Source organism: Stegodyphus dumicola, chromosome 2 (assembly GCF_044657685.1).
Source record: "Stegodyphus dumicola isolate Sdum_Otavi_A_Nest chromosome 2, ASM4465768v1".
Taxonomy (NCBI): domain Eukaryota; kingdom Metazoa; phylum Arthropoda; class Arachnida; order Araneae; family Eresidae; genus Stegodyphus; species Stegodyphus dumicola.
In genome coordinates, this window is record NC_140769.1 from 263,460,040 (window position 1) to 263,481,468 (window position 21,429).

Consider the following 21,429-nt stretch of genomic DNA (forward strand, 5'->3'; position numbering starts at 1 on the left):
CGCAGCTTTGGCCCGATGTCTTTCACTGGCTCAAATTTGGCGATCGTTTGCCTAGTTATTGATCCAATTTGTTCCATAGTTTTTTGTAGCTGCTTGACATAAATATCAGGTGGTGTAGGAGTTGTGCTATCGTGGAAACATTTTTCAGGTAATCGTATATTTTGTCCATAAACCGTTTGAGCAATGGTGTATGCAGAGTCTTCTTGCATAGCTGTACGTAGGCCAAAAAGAACAGTTGGAAGAGTTTCACTTCAGGCCAGGCGTGCCATAAGTGCCGTCTTGAGAGATCTATAGAGGCGGTCAACCTTCCCATTTGCTTGAGGATGGTAAGCCGTTGTATGTTGCAATTTTATGCCACACATTTTTGATAGGTTAATGAACAACTCTGAACTAAACTCTTCTCCAAGATCTGTGACTAGACGACATAGCATACCAAACCTTGAAATCTAGTTAGAATGAAATGCTACTGTATCTGCTGAAATGTTGTTAAGGGGAATAACTTCCATCCATTTAGAGTACCGGTCAGTGCAAATGAGACAGTAAATATTCCCATTTGATGGTGGTAGGGGGTTCAATGAGATCAATATGCACGTCACAAAATCTTTCAGAAGGCGGTTGAAAATCACCGAAACTTGATTTTGTATATCGATTAATTTTACTCTTTTGGCAAGCCATGCAAGATCGAGTCTAAAGCTACACACCTTTATGGATACCTGGCCAAATAAATTTAGACGATAAGAACTTTACAGATGACTTAATTTCAGGATGATTTGTGTTATGCATTTGCTGAAATATTTTATTGCGATAACTGTCGGGAATATATGGTCTGATGTTATTTGTTGAAGTTTCACACCACAGAGACTTCCCAGAAGGTGGTGGATACTGCTTGAAATTCAGGGAAATTGCTGATGCCTTCAAACTTTGCAATTCTTTATCCATAATTTGTTCATCTGCAATTTTATCATAGTCGGTAAAACAAATTTCTTCAGTTCCAGATAAAGTATCTGCAACGATGTTATCTCGACCTTCTATGTGCTTCATATCATTCGAAAATTGAAAAATATATTGTAAATGTGTAAGTTGGCGAGGTGATGCTTTTTCTTGCTTTTGTTTAAATACAGAGATTATGGGTTTATGGTCTGTGAATATTTTAAATGTTCTTCCTTCCAGTAACCCCCCCAAGTCCTGCTATGCTGCCTCAACGTGGCGGGGGCGGGGTGTCACTGGGCGGAACGGGAGAAGTACGTCGAAAGAATATCTCTTGGTATGGCCACCCTAGGCGTGAAGGCCGTTCCAACATTCCCAACTAAAGCATAGTAGGTGAAGATCCTTCAAGAGATTACCGTCTTGGTGATCGGGTGTCACAATCCTGGAGACCCAGTGATCTCTCCTCCTTTCTGCATCCTCTCCTCTTAACTGCAACATTTCTCGTTTTCCTTCTCCCTTGTGGTTTACTCTTCTGAGGTTCGGACTCGTTATAAGAAACTGGAACAGCCTTATCCCTAGTTCCTCGAGTGGTGAGAAAACTGCCCACATGTTTGCTGTGCGTGGAAACCCGTGTCACTGGAAAGGAGGGTCCTGGTAGTTGACGGGCGAGGTACTGTCTCCAACACACTGCTTCGGCCTTTGCTTCAGTTAAACAGGAGCCACCTTGTCGTCCTCACGGGTGTCAATCGGCTGGTCACTAGCCCTTGTGTCAGTGGCTTGGGGACAAGCTCTCGGGATTACCTGCTTTTGGGAAAGCCGACTGTGGGACTTCAGTTTGCATATAGGTCTGGCTAGCTCTGGCGTAGGAATCTGCGTACCCTTGTTGGGCTCCATGGTGGGTGGGGCGGTCGGACCCGAATCTTTCTCTATTTAAATATGAATGCTATGATACCTTCCTGCTCCAACAATGTGCCCGATACTCCGATTGTGACCGAAAGACTAAGAAGCGACATAGCACTGTATCAGATGTATTTTGTCCACGTTTCTTAATTATAACCAGCTCTGAAGAATTGAAAAAAAGTCACCCATTCTAATAAACAAACATCTTTTGTCTTCTGTACGAGAACTGAAAAATATTAAGACTTCGGTCTGGAGACCTTTTGATAGACACTGTGTCCGGAAAGAGGTCTAATAGTTTTTTGAAACTAACTAAATTAGGACAAGCAAACATACCAGTTAACTCGCACAACACTCTAAATTCGTCCCGAGGAGTAATCTCTGAAATAAACTTATTGTCAGTAACTGAGGAAGTTGTTAAAGAGTTGGCAGATCAAAACGTGTGTGGTGCTCATAGGATCAAAATACGGAAAGAAGGTCAACTCATTCCCACTAAACATCTCATACTTACTTTCAAGTCTCCTAACCTGCCTAAAACATCAAAGCTGGATACATAAATAGTTCAGTCAGGCCATATATACCGAATCCAACGCGTTGCTTTCAATGTCAGCGCTTTGGACATGGAAAGACCTTGTCGCGATAGCCTCACGTGCGCTCGATGTTCCATCCTAGGCCATGCCAGTGAAGGCTGCTCTGCTGCCCCCTTATGTGTAAACTGTAAAGGCGAGCACCCAGCTTTTTCAAGAAAATGTCCGAAAGGGCAGATAGAAAAACAAATCCAAAACATTAAAGTTACACAAAAGATATCATTTACAGAAGCCAAAAGACGTGTTCTCTCATACAAGACCTAATAAATCTTATGCATCCGCAACAAAATCATTCAGATCAATATCAACGCAAACCACAATAACCGCACAGAAAAAAGAACTAGTAATGACAGAATATCCTATAAACCAAAAATCGAGGGAAAAAACTTGATGTTGAAAGTAGTACGCCGGTGACTGCAACCAAAGGAAAACAGGATGTCCAATAGAACAAACATAGAGATGGTATAAAAGAGAAAATAAGCAAAAACCCAAGACCCCCAGTCAAAGTTCTATTGCAAGCATGAGTTCAGAACGTCTAGAGGACTCAGACGAAATGGACGTTGAACAAGGGTTATCCCTTCCGAAACACTTTTTGCCTCGAAAGTCAAAACAACAACACCGCCAAAACAAGCATTCATAATGAGTACATTCATTTCGTGGAATTGCTGGGGTTTCCGTCAAAACATGGATAATATCAAGGATTTAATTAACATGTATATCAACCTGCTTGCCTTGCACTTCAGGAGACCTTGTTAAAACCAAGCAGATATCTAAGGTACGGAGATATACCACAGTAAGAAATGACAACCCATCTGGGGATCGTGCCTGTGGTGGTGTGGGCCTTATCGTCTCCCACAATCGCCCATACACTGCTCTCCCTTTGACGACCTTTCAAGCTGTGGCGGTTCAGATTAATTTACGCTTTTCAATCTCAGTATGCACTCTTTATTTATCCCCAAATGATCATGCTGATCACCGAAAGTTGGACAGAATAATAGAGCAGCTCCCCAAACCTTTTTTGATTTCAAAGCCCATAGTACCTCATGGGGAAGTAGGGACACTAATCCAAGGGGCCGGCAGATCGAACAATTAATGGAAGACCATTCTGTTTGTCTCCTTAATAATGGAGAATACACTTACTTTCATCAGCCGACTAGAACATTTCATGCAATTGATATGGTTTTTTGTTCTCCATCTCTACTACCTTTCTACTCTTTCAGTGGAGGGGAGAATCTCTACAATAGTGACCATTTCCCAGTCATTGTAAATATTAGGGGAAAATCAGTGATCACAAGACATCCACGCTTACTTTACGATAAAGCTGATTGGGATCTTTTTGCATCTTTTGCTGTGTTGACTGAAGAAATGGTAAACGATGTGGAGATTAATGCAGCAGTAAAAATGATCTCTGAAACTATTGTACAAGCAGCTGAACTCTTTGTTCCAAAATCCTTGACAAAATTCCCAGTTTCCTAAACCCTTCAGTGATTGTGGAACAGTGATTGTCATGAAACTTTGAGAGAGCAAAAGAAATCTTGGCCTATCTTTCGCCAATATCCAACACTGGCAAATCTTCTGGCATTTAAAAAAGCTAAGGCGAATGCAAGAAAAGTGAGGCGGCAAAGTCAGAGAAAATCATGGGCAGCTTACGTGTCCACTATTACCTCCTCAATGTCTAGCAAACAGGTTTGGGAAAGAGTCCGCAAAGCCTCTGGACTATATAATGATTATTCCTTTTCCGTTCTAGAAAATTATGGAAAGGTGGTAAGCACTAGAGAAGAAATAGCCGATGCTTTAGGTGATACGTTTGCTGCTGTATCTGGCAGTAGCAATTACTCAAAAGAGTTTCTGTCCACAAAGATGCGCTTGGAAAGGATTCAAATCGACTTTTCCCATCCTAATGCGGAATCTTATAATAAAGATTTGACCATGTTTGAATTAAGAAGTGTAATATCTCGCATTGATAGGACTTGCCCTGGTCCTGATGCCATAAGTTATTTGATGATAAAGCATCTGCCCTATGAATCTCTAGTGGTCCTTCTCGCTCTTTATAATAAGATATGGAAGGAACAAATTTTTCCAACTGCCTGGTGGAGGACCTTTGTTATCCCTATAGCAAAACCCCGAAAAATCCTTTTAATTATCGCCCCATCGCGCTCACTAGATGCCTTTGCAAGATCATGGAAAAAATGGTAAATCGCCGTCTCACCTACTATCTGGAGATTAATCATTGCCTATTGTCTTACCACAGTGGTTTCCGTAAGGGAAGATCTTCCCTTGACAATGCCCTGTTTTTGGAAACCGCAGTACGCAATACATTTGTGAAAAAAAATCATATGGTTTCAATCTTCTTTGACATGGAAAAGTCGTACGATAGAACTGGGCGGCATGGTACTCTTCATGATCTTTATAACACTGGATTGCGAGGTAATTTACCCATCTTCATTCAAAACTTTCTGAAGGACCGCACTTTCCAAGTTAAGACTGGTTCGTTGCTTTCTCAAGTATTTGTACAACAAGGTGTACCCCAAGGTTCAGTGCTCAGTGTCACTCTTTTCAGCCTGAAAATTATTCCATTTTAAGAGAACTTCCTCCCACAGTGCATGGTTCCTTGTATGTTAATGATTTGATTATCTATTGTCACGGTCAAGATATAAGATACATTGAGAGACAAATACAAATTGCTCTAAATAGAATCATAAAAGTGGTCCAACAACAATGGTTTCAAATTTTCTAGCCAGAAGACCGTCTGCGTGCATTTCTGTCGCAAAAGAAATCTACATCCTGATCCAGAGCTGCATCTTGACGGCTCTTTGATCCGCGTTGAGCCAGAAGCAAAATTCTTAGGAGTTATATTTGACAGAAAGCTCACTTTCCTTCCGCATATCTTAAATCTAAAGAAAAAATGTGCTAAAGCTCTCAATATACTGAAAGTCCTGGCCAATACTTCATGGGGAGAACATTGTTCTATGCTCGCATTTACAGAGCTTTAATCCGGTTTCAAACTTGACTATGGTTGTGTTATGTATGGATGAGCAAGACCTTCTGTGCTACTGCAATTGGATCCAGTCCACTATCAAGCGCTACGGATTTGCTGTGGAGCTTTCAGAACATCTCCAATCCAAAGTTTATATGTCATTTGTTTTGAACCGTCTCTGGAATTCAGACGCAAGCAGTTGTCTATTGATCTTCTTTATAAAGTAATGTTACAAGACGAACATCCTGTCCGACTCCATGACATCTGATCAGTACTGGCGTATCTACCAAGCACGTCCTTCGTGTATCCCACTTTTTGATCTTCGCATTCGCTCACTGATTGAAGAATTCAACCTAAAAGATGTGCATCCCAAAAGCTTTAACTTTTTCGGTATTGCTCCATGGCAAGAAGTGAATATTCACCTACTTAACATTTTTGGAGAACTGAAGAAGGGCAGTACCAATGATGTCCAATATCAATAAATTTTCCTAGAGCATAGAAGCAGTTATTCTAACTATAAAGCAATGTTTACTGATGGCTCAAAGAATCGTGATCATGCCAGGGCAGCTTTTGTTTGTGATAAAGAAATCAAGAGTAGTAAACTTCATAAGGCTGCATCTGTCTTTACTGAAGAAACTTTTGCCATTTTAAATTCCTTAATCTCTAGGCAGAATAGCAGAAAGTTCATCATCTACTCTGTGAGTGCTCTTGAATCAATAAATACAAATAGCAGCCACCCTTTGGTCTTAGAAATTTTAAAGGCACGCACGTTATTCTATTGTGTACTGCTGGGTGTACCTGGACATGCTGGCATCAAAGGCAATGAACCTCGCCGATATCGCAGCAAAATCTGCTGATATTACCTCTGAAAACGACATACGGAAATACATCAGAACAAAGATCTTGTCCAGGTGGCAAGAACTCTGGGAATGCCAGACTCTAAACAAATTAAGGCAGTTAAAACCCAATTTGGAGTATTGGGAGTCGAGAGAGAATCGAAAAGAGGATGTACTACTGACTCGCCTATGAATTGGTCACTGCAGACTGACACATCAGTATCTCTTGAAAGGAGATAATGAGCCTATTTGTGGCACCTGCAACGCTCCATTTCAGTCAATCACATTTTAACCTGCTGTCCTGCTTTTAGCCAGAAACGTGAATATTATTTTAACTCTACGAATGTTAACTTAACAGACCTCATTGGAAGAAACCCTCACATTAACCTCATATAATTTTTAAAAGACATTTTTTTTAACATTTGATTTTTTCTCCCTTTTATCATGCTCTACCTGTTGCTAGAGCATTTCTTCGTCATTTCTCCATGCCTTCATCAGCATTACAGGTTCATTTCAACAATTCATCTGTTGCAGTGTGTTTGGGCATTTTAGATTTTATTCACCTTTCGTCTGGCGCATAATAACCTTCAAGGTTTTGTGCCATTAAAAGTCAACCAATCTTCCAGTAAAAATTTGAAGTGTTTGGTGGAGAGGTAAATTCCTAGTAACTCACTATATTAAGTACTGTAATGTTTTGTGCTTCATTTAGTTTTTTCGAATATAATGCAATAGAGTTCCATCCCTTATCTTCAATTTGTTGAAGTACAACTCCAATCATCGAGTCTGAAGCATCTGTATATAATGACAGAGGTAGTTCATGATTCAGAAATGATAAGATATTGCATTGACTAAATCATCTTTGCATCGCTGAAATTGTTCCTTAGCTTCATCTATCCACTGAATTTTCCGTTTATCTTTTTTTCCGAGCTCCTTTAAGGTAGTCATGTAGGAGAGATTGGTTTTTTGATGCACAGTAAAGCTTGCTGCCTTCTCTACTGCGCATAGTCGTTTCCCTGATTGGATAACCTATCAGTTGACCAAATGCTTGGCTAAGTACATTTATCCTGATGACATTTGTTACTAAAATGGAAATGATAAAAACAATATTTTCTTTTGATTAAATCTTTTCCTAGAAGTACTGCGAGATCGTCTGCGGGACTGAGTTGTGTTTAAATCGTGGTCTCGATATATGATGAATAAACATTTCAACAATTCGCTGTTCAAGGGATTGAATTTTCATTAACAGTTCTGTATTTGAGCAATTACAGCTGTTGATACACCACAAATCTGATTAGAAGATGTCATAGGTGAAATTTTATCAGCCATGATCGCCAACTTGGGTAATTCTTCGTCACTAACAACTACTGGGTGGTTATAATTAAACTTCCCCTATAAACGGCATCCTACAGCGCAAACGGGTGAACGGAATGCAAAGAAATTTTGTATATGGGCTATACACGAGATGCGCTCACGGAATTTTGAAGGGGGATTAAAAAAAAAAAACAAACATGAAATTTAACGCAACAAACGACCAAAATGGAATACAAAAACAATATACATTAATTGACTATTAACTTAGAAGTCAAACAACAAAAATCTGCGTTATATTTTCAAATTTTCACAGGACTAGTTTCGATGGTTTTACCGAACCATCATCCTCGGCTGCAAAAGCGCAAATGGACGAGATAAGATAAGAAAACCTGGACAGGACATAAGTCACTGGCGCCATCTGTTGATGAAACCAGAACTAAAACATAATTTCTTTAAAGGCTGAAGGTAAAGATGGATTGGAATTAGGGTCTTTAACTAGAACAGAAAGCTTTTTTAGAGGTATTTCATATTCAAAATAATCTTTCTGTTCTAGTTATCGATCCTAATTCCAATCCATCTTTGCCTTTAGCCTTTAAAGAAATTATGTTTTAGTTCTGATTTCATCAACAGATGGCGCCAGTTGCTTATCTCCTATCCAGGTTTTCTTATCTTATCTCGTTCATTTGCTCTTTTGTAGCTGAGGATGATGGTTCGGTAAAACCATCGAAACTAGTCCTGTGAAAATTTGAAAATATAACGCTGATTTTTGTTCTTTGACTTCTAAATTAATATTTGTTCGGCGTGTTATTGTATCTTAATTAATTGACTAGTTTCTGATCACTTTGTCATTGGGAAAGGGAGACACACCAGTTCAGTTTGCAAAAACAAAAACAGATTAGGACAATATTGCACTAGAGGAGCAGTTCCTAATCGTGTCCAGGACGAGGTAGGGAAAGGTGCTCCCCGTGACCCTTGCAGATTATTTGTGAGGCTTCGCACATGAAGCGTTAAGTCATTCAACGTTGCAACATCTCTACGATACAACAGACTTTTTAAATAGCTTCATAATTAGAAATCACACGGAGCTAGATCTAGCGAACGTGGTGGCCATGAATTAGAAAAGGAGCGACTAATAACACGTTCCTCTGTGAAGTGTTGGAGTAATAGAGCCTTCATGGATCCATGGATATGTGGGGGTGCACCATCCTGCATGAAAATGGTCAATGTAAGGACCTGCCTTAGCTGTAGTTGAGGCACAACAAACACCTGTGGTATGCCATGGTACTGAAGGCCCGTAACAGAGCATGTGACAGGTCCACGTTCACCGATTTCCTCAAAGATGAACGGCCGAAGGATGAATGTCGCTGTGAATCCACACCAGAAGTGACCTTAGGAGACTGTAGGGGGATTTCAGTGTAGATCCTCCAATTTTCCTTAGCCCAAATGTGGCAATTATGTTTATTGACTCTCCCATTGAGGTAGAAATGAGCCTTGTTGCTCCACAGAATATTCCAAAAGCCATGACAGATCAACAGTCATTCTGTTGAGATTGTGAATGAGAGATGTTGTGGCATATCTCTATCAAGCAGTTTCTGGGTATGGCAGATCTTGTATGGGAAGTACTGCCCTATGTTTCTGAGTACTTTTCGGACGGTGTTGTTAGAATAACCTGCCTGTCCAGAAACTTCACACGCATCACTGCCCCCAAACTCTGATATCTGCGAGTCAACAGCTGTCTTGACAGCTTCAAATACCAGTGTGACACGTTTATGGCCTCTTCCAAGTTGAATTTCTAATTTCCCCGTCTCTTCAGATTTCTTATTAATCATGGCCCGAATACCTTTAGTAGACACTAGTCCGTGCCATAGATTCTTTCTACAACAAAATTCACAAAGCATTCTCCTTGTTTTCGTAAAACAACTTCATCAATAACGCACATTCAACTAAAGAGACTGCCATTAGTACAGCCGGAAACATCGACTTAAACAAGCATGACAACGTCTGCAAATGTTTTATACCCTAACCTGTTTTGCATAAAGCTTCCTCTTCTTCTGAAGCTGCAAATCTCGATGTTTTTCTCCTACAACTGACAGCATTTCCTGGTTTTTCATTTTATTACTCATTGAAGACAGAGAAAAAGACTCGATTTAGCCACAAAAACTGTTAAAACTTGGAGTTTAAAAAAAAAAAAAAAAAAAAAAAAAACCACCCCACCCACATATCAAAATGGTGATGTTTAATGGGAGGACTGTTATGATCATGGTTGTTACAGTGTGAAAATTTGGTGACTACTGAAGTAGTTGCAATAATACATAAGTCTAGAATTCTGAAAAAGATAAAAACGCTTCAATAGAAGATATTCATGCAAATCGTTATACCCCATTTTCATACCTTTGGAAGAAGTTGACGGTAATAATATATAATAATTAAGTGCCTAGGAAACTGGACAGGAGTAAAAGGTTTGTTCACTACATCCGAAAGTTACATTACAATGAGGTTAGACCATATCTCTTTAGCTTCATAACCAAATGTGAGAAAAAAAAATACACCAGTAAAATAGCAGAATATCTTTATTTTATACTAAAATACTACTTACATGTGATGCAAAATGTAAATGCTTCTTTAAAAGGACCATACCTTAAAGATCATAATATCATAACTGAACAAAATAGAATCCATTAACTTATAGGTTAAATCACATGATAAATGGCCACTCTCGGAAAGTTTCCATCAAGCTTACAGCTGTTACATAGGTTGAATGACACTTTGAGCACAAGGAAGAATTAAGTTAATTAAATGGGCTTTAAAGTTTTATGAACAGATATAATTTAATCCACAATAAATGAATATGTCGAAACAATGAATTACAAAAGATATATTGGAACAAAAACTCTGCATTAAACTTGCTTTAAACACACATAAATGAACCTAATAATCCATTGAAGATGTAAACAGTACATGAATATTTCATGGCAGAAAATTTAAAAGCTTTGATTGATATAACTTTGGCACTTAACAAGTCCACAACAGAAAAGTAATACTTTGGAGAATTATGTTTCCCCCCCCCCCACTTGCTTGCTACAGTCATGTTAGATTTATCCCTCTTGGATGAATTTTAAAGTATAAACTAAGAAGGTTTCCTAAACATTAAGATTATACATTTTTATCAGAATTCTATAACCTAACCTAATTGTGGTGAACTATTTTCCTTCCGTGAAAATTGAAATATGCAACAAATGATCTTCTGATCAGACTGTACGGTAATTAAGTCGTTTCCAAGTACCCTCAATGAGAGGATAAAAGAATTTTTTTACAGACCAAAGTTTAGACCTGTAGAACAAAAATTACCTATGTTAAGAACCCAAACAATACAATATTTAGCATTAGTCACAATTTATCAGTTAATGCTTAAATAAATAATTTCAAAATATATGCTACAAGCCCCCAGTTTAAGTCAGTAAAATGGCATAATTTAAATGTTATACAATTTAAATAGCATTTTGAATTTACGTATTACATAAAGTATTTAAAACAAAGCACAAAAGATAGTTATTTTAAATGCCATATTCTGAAAAAATAATGATATAAATATTTGACTTTATTAAAAAATTATTCTGAAATATATATATATATATTATTTAAACTACACAACATACAATCTCAGATATAATTTTACTTGTAAATTTTACAACTTTTAGGAAATATGAACATATTTTCTAGACACATACACAGGAAAAGATATAATCATATCACATATCTACAACTATTAGGATATTTAAGTAAATAACACACAGGAAAACACCTATAAATATGACACCTATAAAAAGGAAAATAATATAACATCTATCATAATTTAATATTATTTATAATATATTTAAATATTATAACACTGAGATATTTCTGCTCACTTTACAATTTGACTGCCAGAAGAAAAAAATTCAGGTAAGTTAGTTAAAAAATAAGTTTTAGTTTTTATTCACATTTATTTTAATCAAAAATAATTTGCTCTAACTTGTAATCAATTCATGAAAACACCAAGAAATGTCTATGATTTTTATTACAGTATATATCTCTTGCTAAGCTTATTTGATTGACTCAAGTTCCAATTAAATTTTTTAACACAATTTTTCAACTCAATAAAGTATATAGTTAAACATTACCATAACAATATTAGGATATTTTTGCTACAGTCGACTCTAAGATAAATATCTCTGCATATATTTGAATCCAAATGCAACTATTTTAATTATTTACATAAATATTACAACTGAACGTATGCAGAAATAAAACGCACATTTCTTAATATAGTTCATACATTTTATGAATGATATAATTTTCTCTAAGGTACATTCTTAAAACAATTTCAACAGATATATTTTTTGGTACTGAAAAATATAAAACACTGTTTTTTACCTGAAATTTTGTGTAGATGCATCAGTATATTGTAATAAGTAGTGCAATTTTTTTTCCTATTTCATGTTTTAATTGTTCAAAATATGACACTGATTGTAGCTTAAAGTATGAACATTTTCCTCTAACTTCAAGATCTAATCAACTTACATATTTTCATTTATGTATAATTTAAAAAGAAACAATGCTTAAATCTGTATAGTAGATAATAATATGCACATTTGCTGCATTTAAAAGCAGCACACTTTCCAACATGTAACAAAACTGTAACAATTGTTAAAGAATTTTTTTAATGGACAGCAAAATAAAAATAATGTAAACTGGTGTGTCCATTACCATAATTACAAATGCTTTATTAAAAATAATAATTACATAGGCACTTCAGTTTTATAGGGGTGATTGGAAAAAAAAAAGCTTTCAATTTAAGGTAAAAAAATAAGTTATTCTTTTATAGAATTCTACAAACATTAAAAAAAAATCTTCCTTACATTCATCATTTATTCTATACAAAATACAAGGTAAAATTTGAATCATATTAAAATGATTTACAATGGTGATTAAGGAAAGTGAAATTATTTCTCATTCACTTTATGTCTAGGAAGTGGTTTTATTGGACATCAACAAGTTTTGCATTGAGTTTTATATATCAGCAAAGCTGACTGGCAGCAAATTGCACATGAAGACATCCATTTCTTCTAATCATCTGAAGTGATAATGATTATTCCTCGTTTTAAATGTTTGCTTTATTTCTGTTGAAGAAAAATACACTTTCTTGTAATTTATATTTACCAGTTTGACTCTCAAATTTACACTATATTTTGATAATAAAATAAGATTTATGTATATTTTACAAATGTTTAAGAAGTATTACTCTAAGGTTGTTATTAATTTTTAAATGAAAACATTAATATTTAACCCATTTCATACTGAATAATTCAATATACTGTATATTTTATTGAATGATCACATTGTTTGTTTAGTTTATATTTTTTCCCTTTAATCTAAATTATGAGCTATAAATATATATAGATAGATTAAGCATAGATAATTTCAGAATTTTATTTTGGTTTTATTTGGGTGTTTGACTAAATATTGTTAAATATACTCAATAAATAAAAAATAATAATTTAATAAAAGTAAATTCCTCAAATAATCTTAAGGCAGGGATTTATAAACTAGATCACCATTATACAAAGTTTAAGAAATCCTATTTTAAACCATAAAGGTCCTATGGTTTAAGTTATTTTAATGGCCAATTATTTAAACTGTTATTAATCTGTATTATATTTTCTAAAGGATATTAATTTATTTATAAGGCATCTCCATTCCTTTTAAATTAGGCAGTGGGAAGAAAATACATATAATATATTAATATTACTCGAAGTAAAGATAAAACTATATTTCTTCCAGTTTTATTCGAGTTCACCACCAGAACATGAGCAAACGTCGAAAATTAACCAATCACCCCATATATAGCTCGAATACCCGAAACATCTTCAGTGTCAGCCGCCATGTGAAGTTATTAACAGCGTGAATGCATCCACAAAAAATAGAACAGCACCAGAGTGGGATTGGAGGGTATAGCTTTGAGATTACTTTCAACCACAATTATAATATTAACATTAGCTCTGGATGGTACATATTTTCGTTGTGTGTCTGCGCATATATAAATATATGTATATACAGTACTGATAACAATAAACTACAGCATAACAGAGGTAATATTGCTGTAGTATGCTGGAACTTAAACTTCAGCTTTAGGTTGTGATGAAAACAGATAACAGTATTTCCATTTGCAGATTTAGAACGTGTTTCTCGAAGAATAAAAAGCAGCATCTCCCTGAATTTATTAAATTAAATATTTAGTTACGTTTGTTTTTAGAGATACATTTGGATATTTTTAGAAATATGAATAAAAATTTAAAATTTTATTTTTTTAACAAAATATTAATAATTTTTAATTTAGTGTTTTATTTAGCATTAATAATTTAACTTCATTTCCAAAGATTCAAAATGTTTGTATGAATATAGGAATACTGATCATAAAATGGAAAAATTAAGGAATTGTTTTAAAATTAACTAAACTGTTTTTATTGTGTTGATAGGATATTTTATATTTGTCTAATGCAATTCAGAATCTGTGGTAACTGATACTGCACTGTTTTTTAGCATGAAGATTCTTGTTTTTGTTTTACTTCAAAATCTATATTTAGAAATATTTTAAGCCAGGTATTCGTTTTAATTGAAACACTGGAATACTACTGCATGTGCGTATGGAAAAATGGTTATGAAGTTAATTCCAACTCATACAAAGTTTGACTGAATAAATTACTTTCAAAATGTAATTTTTTAGTTTTTTAAGGAATTAATTGTAGGTAAAATAATTTCATTACTGAAATAAAAATATATATATGTATAATTGAGTTTTTCATACAGTGACTTGATTTAAAAATAGGTGCACATTAATAAAAGTTTCAAATAGCATTTATAGTTTTTTTAAGGAATTAATTGTAGGTAAAATAATTTCATTACTGAAATAAAAACATATATATGTATAATTGAGTTTTTCATACAGTGACTTGATTTAGAAATAGGTGCTCATTAATAAAAGCTTCAAATAGTATTTATAATGAATCATTCTGCTATAAAATTTGATTACATTAACATTCAAATTAAAAAGTAAGGCACAACTTGAACACAAATATTAAATTTATGATTATATATTTTCATTATATATATATATCTGTTTTACTATTTGCAAAATATAATGTATATGCAAATGTATTAGTTACAACAGAAAGGAAATCATGCATATTTGTAGTGTTTCAATACACTCACATAATTTGCAATACTTAATATAAAATACACACCTATGCTGTCATTTTAAGCATTTTATTTACTATGAAAGAACTTCATGAATGCAATACGAGTCACTAAATGCTTAATATTAATATGCCATAGAATAATCTTTAAATAATTTACACATCTAAGCATTGCAGAATTACCGAAAGGTGGCAGATGCACGCTTACACAAAATCATAAAACTCAATAGTTTTAATTTATGGTTACTTGATGAAAATTTAAATTAAAAATGTTCTCTTTTTCTTTGATCAATAAAAGAAATGCACATGTAGTTTATATCTACCTGAAATAGTTAAACAACTATTATTTTTTCATGTGCAAATATTAAACAATTCTTAAAATGTGCTATTTTCTTAAGTTTAAAATTCATATTACAGGCATGTTCTGTTCTATTGTACTAATATATTTCATTCCATGCATTAAATAGAAAATGTATAATACTTGATACATTTTTAGATTTTAATCCTGAGTTTACCTGCAGCATATCTTAAAATGTGATTAAAAATGTCACCAGTTTCGAAACACACGACTATGTTTCTCGTGAGGAAAAACTGTGCCATTATCATACTCAAAGCAGATTATTTTATGACATTATTTAATAATCTACAGGAATCATATCCATTATAAACTTACATTCAATACATGAATCATTCCACAATTAAAATTGATTTTGCTGTACAATGCACCATTTGATGAATCTTCATTGTATTACAGATTTACATATAGATTTCAGAGTGATTATATATTAAAGCATTACCATGCATATCCATTATAGATTTAGGCGAGTTTTCTCCCTCAATTAACAAAAAACAGATTTTTGTTTTGGATGAACGTCAAGAATGAAAAATTGGCATTGTAAAATTTCCTGTAAAATTTGGATTAAGAAAGGGATGACATCTAATAGGCTACTTAATCCAGATTGTTAGATTTCTAATTCAGTTGAGAATTCAGAATGTTTAATTGTGCACAAGCCTGAGTTTTTTTCACAAGACATTGCATTTTCTGGGTTAATATGCGAATTCGATTAAAAAAAAAACCATATTACCATATTTTTTAACCATACAAATTTAAGAATTAAAAAAAAATGTTTTATTTAGTTAGGGTAATATAACCAAAATATCTCAAAATATAAAGTTTGTGGTGATTCTTACAGTTACATTTATGCAACTAAATGCAACTCAAGAATTCATGAAATGAATTTGCATTGCAATTTCTTTCGCAGATTTTCAAATGTAAAATTGCATCTTTGTAAACTCGCCCTATCTATTTATAATATGCAGGAGGATATATATTCTGGTAAAAAGTGTCCTGTTTTCTAAAAATAAATGTTCTACAAATGAAGATGCAAAGAGCATAATTTACAACATTTAGAATAAATACACCTAATGTCTAACATTCCTCTGCTCTTATCAATATAGATATGAACCACACATACTGGTCTGTATTTTACTAAAAATTAATTCTACCTGAAATTATAAAATTCCTGCAATTAGGGAAATACATAAAATTGTCATGGTACATATTTTTCCCAAAGCAACAACATATAAAATTATGACTTGACAATCACAAATGCATAGAGAATTTCCGATGTACACGTGGAAAATTGTAGTAAAATGAAAATGTATGACTGAACTAGATCAATTAGCAGCTTTTGGACATGAAATAAAATGGTAAACAGGATAAAAGTAAAGATAATATAGAAATCATAAAGTATCCAAAAACAAAAGAGAGAGAGAGAAGGAAGCATTAAATATTTTTCATGCATTTCTAAATTAACTGTAATGTTAGAATCATTTCTCAGAGTACAGTAATTTACAGTTTTCAATGTGATTAGCAAAGTATTTCAATGCCAGTTATTTTTAGTAAACTTCCATTTCTGCTAATTTTAAAATTTATTGAGATCTGCCAAGCTGTGTGATTTTGACTTTCGCTTTATACTAAAACATTACATAGTTATTATAAAAAAAAAAGTAAACTTTTAATTTACGGGATTAAAATATTTTAAATTTAATGATTCTTCTAACTTGTTGATTTTTAATGTGTTGGATTTAAATCAGAGTTTCTCAACTAGTGCTCTCATGAATAGCAGTGATGAACTGGCTTATCATATATAAATGCATTTTTTGAGCTCTTTATGTCTTTCCTTTCATAATTTTGCTAATTTATCTCAAGTTATTAAATAGTAATAATTTATTGTAATAATTATTGTATATACAATAATAAAATTTAAAAAAAAAAATCCTTTTCACTTAAATTTTGTAAAAGAGAAAGCTTCTGAACCCCAAAAATTCTAAATTATTTTATGTTTAAATATTGTATCAGGAGGAGAGGGGGGAACACTTTTCATTTGAATTTTGTAAAAGAGAAAGGAAGATGCTAATAAAGTTAAAATTTTATGCATGGCTCCTCACGAATATTATTTCGAGGGTTCCACGAAGGTTGAGAAACACTGAATTAAACAGCATAAGACACAATTTTTAAATTACATGAGTCTTGTTACATTTTACTTAAATTCATTGTAGTCATTGATACTCTTATTTATTGCCAACTGAAAACTAGACTGGTGAACAAATGTGAGCAAACTAAACGAGTGTGGGAAAGCTCATGAAGGAAAAATTCATGTGATTCACTGAAAATCTGTGGTATTGCACATACGTAATTTTTGATAGATACAAATTCTTATCACATTGCAGGCTGCTAACTATCTAGTTCAGCAGCAGGAAAAGAAAAAGCTAAGCAACATCCATTTTTTTCCTACTAGCCAAGGTAGCTCTGACAGTTACAGTTCCAAGTTTTTTTTAGCTAGTAGAGAAAACACATAAACTAATGTTCTTTTATTAATTTAAACAGTTATAGAATGATGGAATTATCCAACTTGGCAGGCACAATGTGGAGTCGAGGCGCACCACTTCTGTGTGAAGATACAATTGTTTCACACGAGGGCAGGCACGTTCCTCAAAAGTGGCTGGTGGTCCAAAGCACTGAGCAAGTCATCCCCTTGCAGCAAATGGGACGACTGGATCGGGGCGTTGACTTCGGCATCGTACTGACTGATTTTCAGAAAGTCCAGAAGTTCACTCTCCGATGCCAAGAGTTCAGTGCAGTTTGACGATGAATCGTTCGTTTGTTTGCTGCTGCTGTCGTCAGATGACAGAGAGAGCATAGCAGATTCAAACTGAGGGAAATAAAAACAGGTAATTAACACCAATTAATAAAATATTTTATTTTGTAACCAAGCACAGTAAAAGCTCGGGAAATGCCGAATTTGAGATATTGAAATGTTAAAATTGTGAATATCTGAAAATTGTCTATAATTTTCACATATCAATTATAACATATCAATTTTATATATTTTTCACATATCAATTTTATATAATACAAGTGTATAAAAAATGCAATTTACGCTAGAAATGCCAAACTAATAGAAGAAAAAATTTATAGTCTTAAATAATAAAAAGAGTCATTTTATGTGTTATCAACTTGAATATCAAACACTTATGTTTAAATTATGTGGGAAATGTATATGTGGGAAATGTATCATGATATTCCCTAATCCCCTACTGTGTGACGTATGCATTGCGTCAGCAGGTGTTTCCCGCCTTCGGGAGAAGACGAGGACTAGCGGGCGAGCGGAGCATACGTCGCTTGATCACTCGTATATTATTTCATTAATTGTAATCCTAATGTAATCTATGTTTGTGAATAGTAATAAATGTGTGTTATCAACTATGGTCCTTGCCTTTCCCCATATTTTGGGGGCTCGACCGTGCCTTTTGTGCATGCGTTAATCGAACCCTAGACACCAGCAATCACTAAAGACGTTCAGAAAGCTAACAAAGGCAAGACGTGCCTTTATGATGATTTAATATTCTTCTTCATGCCGGACGACATATCTGAATGCAGATGTGCTTTTATGACGATTTAATATTCTTCAAGCTGGACGACATATGTGAATGATGTTACATGATACTTGACCATTCTTCTAATTTCGGACGTTAATCGAAATTCGATCTTGGATTACATTGGATTGGCCAAGAAATATATTGGATTATAAGGACTGCCCCGAAGTTAGGTAGGTCCATTTTCCCGATTCGTTCATAATTTATTAGTATTACGTTTTTAAGCTGTGTAGCCGTTAATTCTCATTCATACATACCCTATTTCATATTCATATTGTTCTATTTTACTGTTTAAAGAACTATGGCTTTAAAATTAGGTGATATCTCATTGATAGGGAATTCTCTTAAATATGGCACAACATGAGTTATTAAATTATTTAATACCGTGCTCGGATATTCCGATTTTGATCATTCTTCGCAAAAGATAATGCAAAATTTTGCCGTGTTGCCGGATAGTTTCGATTTGGCAAAACATAAAGAACTTCTATTAAAAGATTTTTCTTTATCAGATTTTATATCAGTGGCTAATTTATTGCATTTGGAAACTTCCACTAATAAAGATGTTTTATGTGAAAAAATTGTTCATGCACTTACTAATCTGACGGATTTTCACAATTCACTAGATGTTAGTTTTTTATCCGATGACAATCATTCAATTTTAAACACCGACAGTGCACCGATGCCTGGAGGTCTAAGTTCTTCTGTTCCCCCTTTCCCTCCCTCTACGGCGCCAAGCCCAAATCACGTTGTTTCTTCTGACGCGGAAGTAATAAATTTGAATTTGAGTCGCTCCGGTGTTTATATGATGGCGAGCATCAGGATTCGCGAGATGAATCATGACTTTTGGTTTATTTTGAGAGATCTTTCAAACACTTGCAGAAACTTTTCAGGCAATGATTCCTATTCAGTCCGTACTTTTTTCAACGATATAGAAGATAATTTCCAATTATTCTCAACTCTTACCGACCAGCAAAAATTAGTTTTTGCGAAACGACTTGTTGTGGGTACTGCTAAAACTTTTTTGTTTTCAAAACGGAATCTCAATTCATATGACATGTTTAAAACAGTATTACTTAATGAGTTCTCTAATAAAATTACGTCTATTGAAATTCATACACAACTCGAAAGAAGAAAAATGCGCTCAAATGAAAGCTTTATGCAATATTTTATCGCAATGCAGGAAATTGTGAATCGTGGTGACTGTGTTATCGACGAGGCTTCTGTCATTCAGTATACCATTCAAGGAATACTAGGTACCCCATCCGATAAAATTATTCTCTATGGTGCAAAATCATATTCTGAATTCAAGGAAAAGCTACGCACTTATGAAACTGTAGTTACGACTAGACATACAAATATCTCTCATCCATCAAATTTTAAAAATACGTATAATGGCCCCCGATGTGGTACTAGACAAAAAAATTCAGACCAACAACACGGCATGAAATTTACTAATACTGGTCCATCTAAAACTAAATCGCAAACTTGTTTTAACTGCAATGAGGTCGGACACCTCTCATGGTCCTGTCCTAATCGTTCTCTTGGCCCAGAGTGTCTAACTTGTGGTCGTTTTGGACACAAATCTAAGGAATGCCACCCCACTATCAATTTTATATATTTTTCACATATCAATTTTATATAATACAAGTGTATAGAAAATGCAATTCACGCTAGAAATGCCAAACAAATGGAAGAAAAAATTTATAGTCTTAAATGATAAAAAGAGTCATTTTATGTGTTATCAACTTGAATATCAAACATTATTACTTAATGTTTGTTTACCAAACATTATTACTTGTTTAAATTATGTGAAATTTTGAAATAAAAAGGGCATTTCAGACATAAACGCTGAAGTAAAACATTATATTCATTTACAAAACAATGAAACATCGTCAACTACAGAAACTGAAGGAGATTTTGCAAAATTTGGACCAATCATTCTGGTAGGTGTTTGAAAGAACAGATAAATTTTATTGATAATCAACATAATTAAATTACATAATATATTAAATCTTAAATTGCTTGTCATATTTTTTTCCACTGCACAGCCAGTGTTGATCCATTTTCATATTTTTTTCCACTGCACAGCCAGTGTTGATCCATTTTAACATAAGTAGTAATTTTCTTGATAATTTTGAAAATACTCTACTGCATGCTGTTCCATTGAAGGCAAGTTCCAAATTTTAATCATTTTTTTAAAAATGCAATCGAAAAGCAAATAAGCAACAGTTAACTCGTACCTTTTAAAACTATTAAACTGACATGTTGAGAATTAACCAGGTTTACATAAATGCAATGTGTTATATCAAACACATCCATTATTGGCTCTAAATCACACTGTTTAACAACAGTTTTTGTTTGATTTGACTCATAGCCCTATTTGTGATTTATAGCACAGTTACAAATCTTTTGTTTGCGTAATTTTCTGTTCAAATTTGTTTTAATTTGAAAATATTCCAGCTATTTGATTGCCAGCTGGTTAGTTGAATGGTGGAGAGTGGGACTTTTACTGGATATGTAAATTACAGCCGAATCTTTCTATCCGATGTGATGTCTTAATGCTACCAGGGCAAGTGCATATCTTATAGAATATTAAAGAAAACCTTTTTTTAATAATTTTAACCCGATTTCCTATGAACTGAATCTCATATTTTCAGTACAATTCTGGTATTTGATTCTATACAAATAAGATCCTATTCATGCAAAGTTTACAAACTAAAAAT

At 33.9% G+C, this 21,429-nt stretch overlaps 1 protein-coding gene across 2 annotated transcripts in view; it reads right to left on the bottom strand.

Moving 5' to 3' along the window:
* Positions 1-10,087: 10,087 nt before the first annotated feature.
* Positions 10,088-21,429, bottom strand: part of LOC118184918 (hypoxia-inducible factor 1-alpha-like) — a 491,355-nt gene continuing 480,013 nt past the window's right edge. For both annotated transcript variants that reach the window (XM_035354661.2, XM_035354660.2), the window contains one exon: positions 10,088-17,982. In XM_035354661.2, coding sequence (XP_035210552.2) covers positions 17,740-17,982 — 243 coding nt within the window. In that variant the 3' untranslated portion in view covers positions 10,088-17,739. The remainder of the gene's footprint in view (positions 17,983-21,429) is intronic.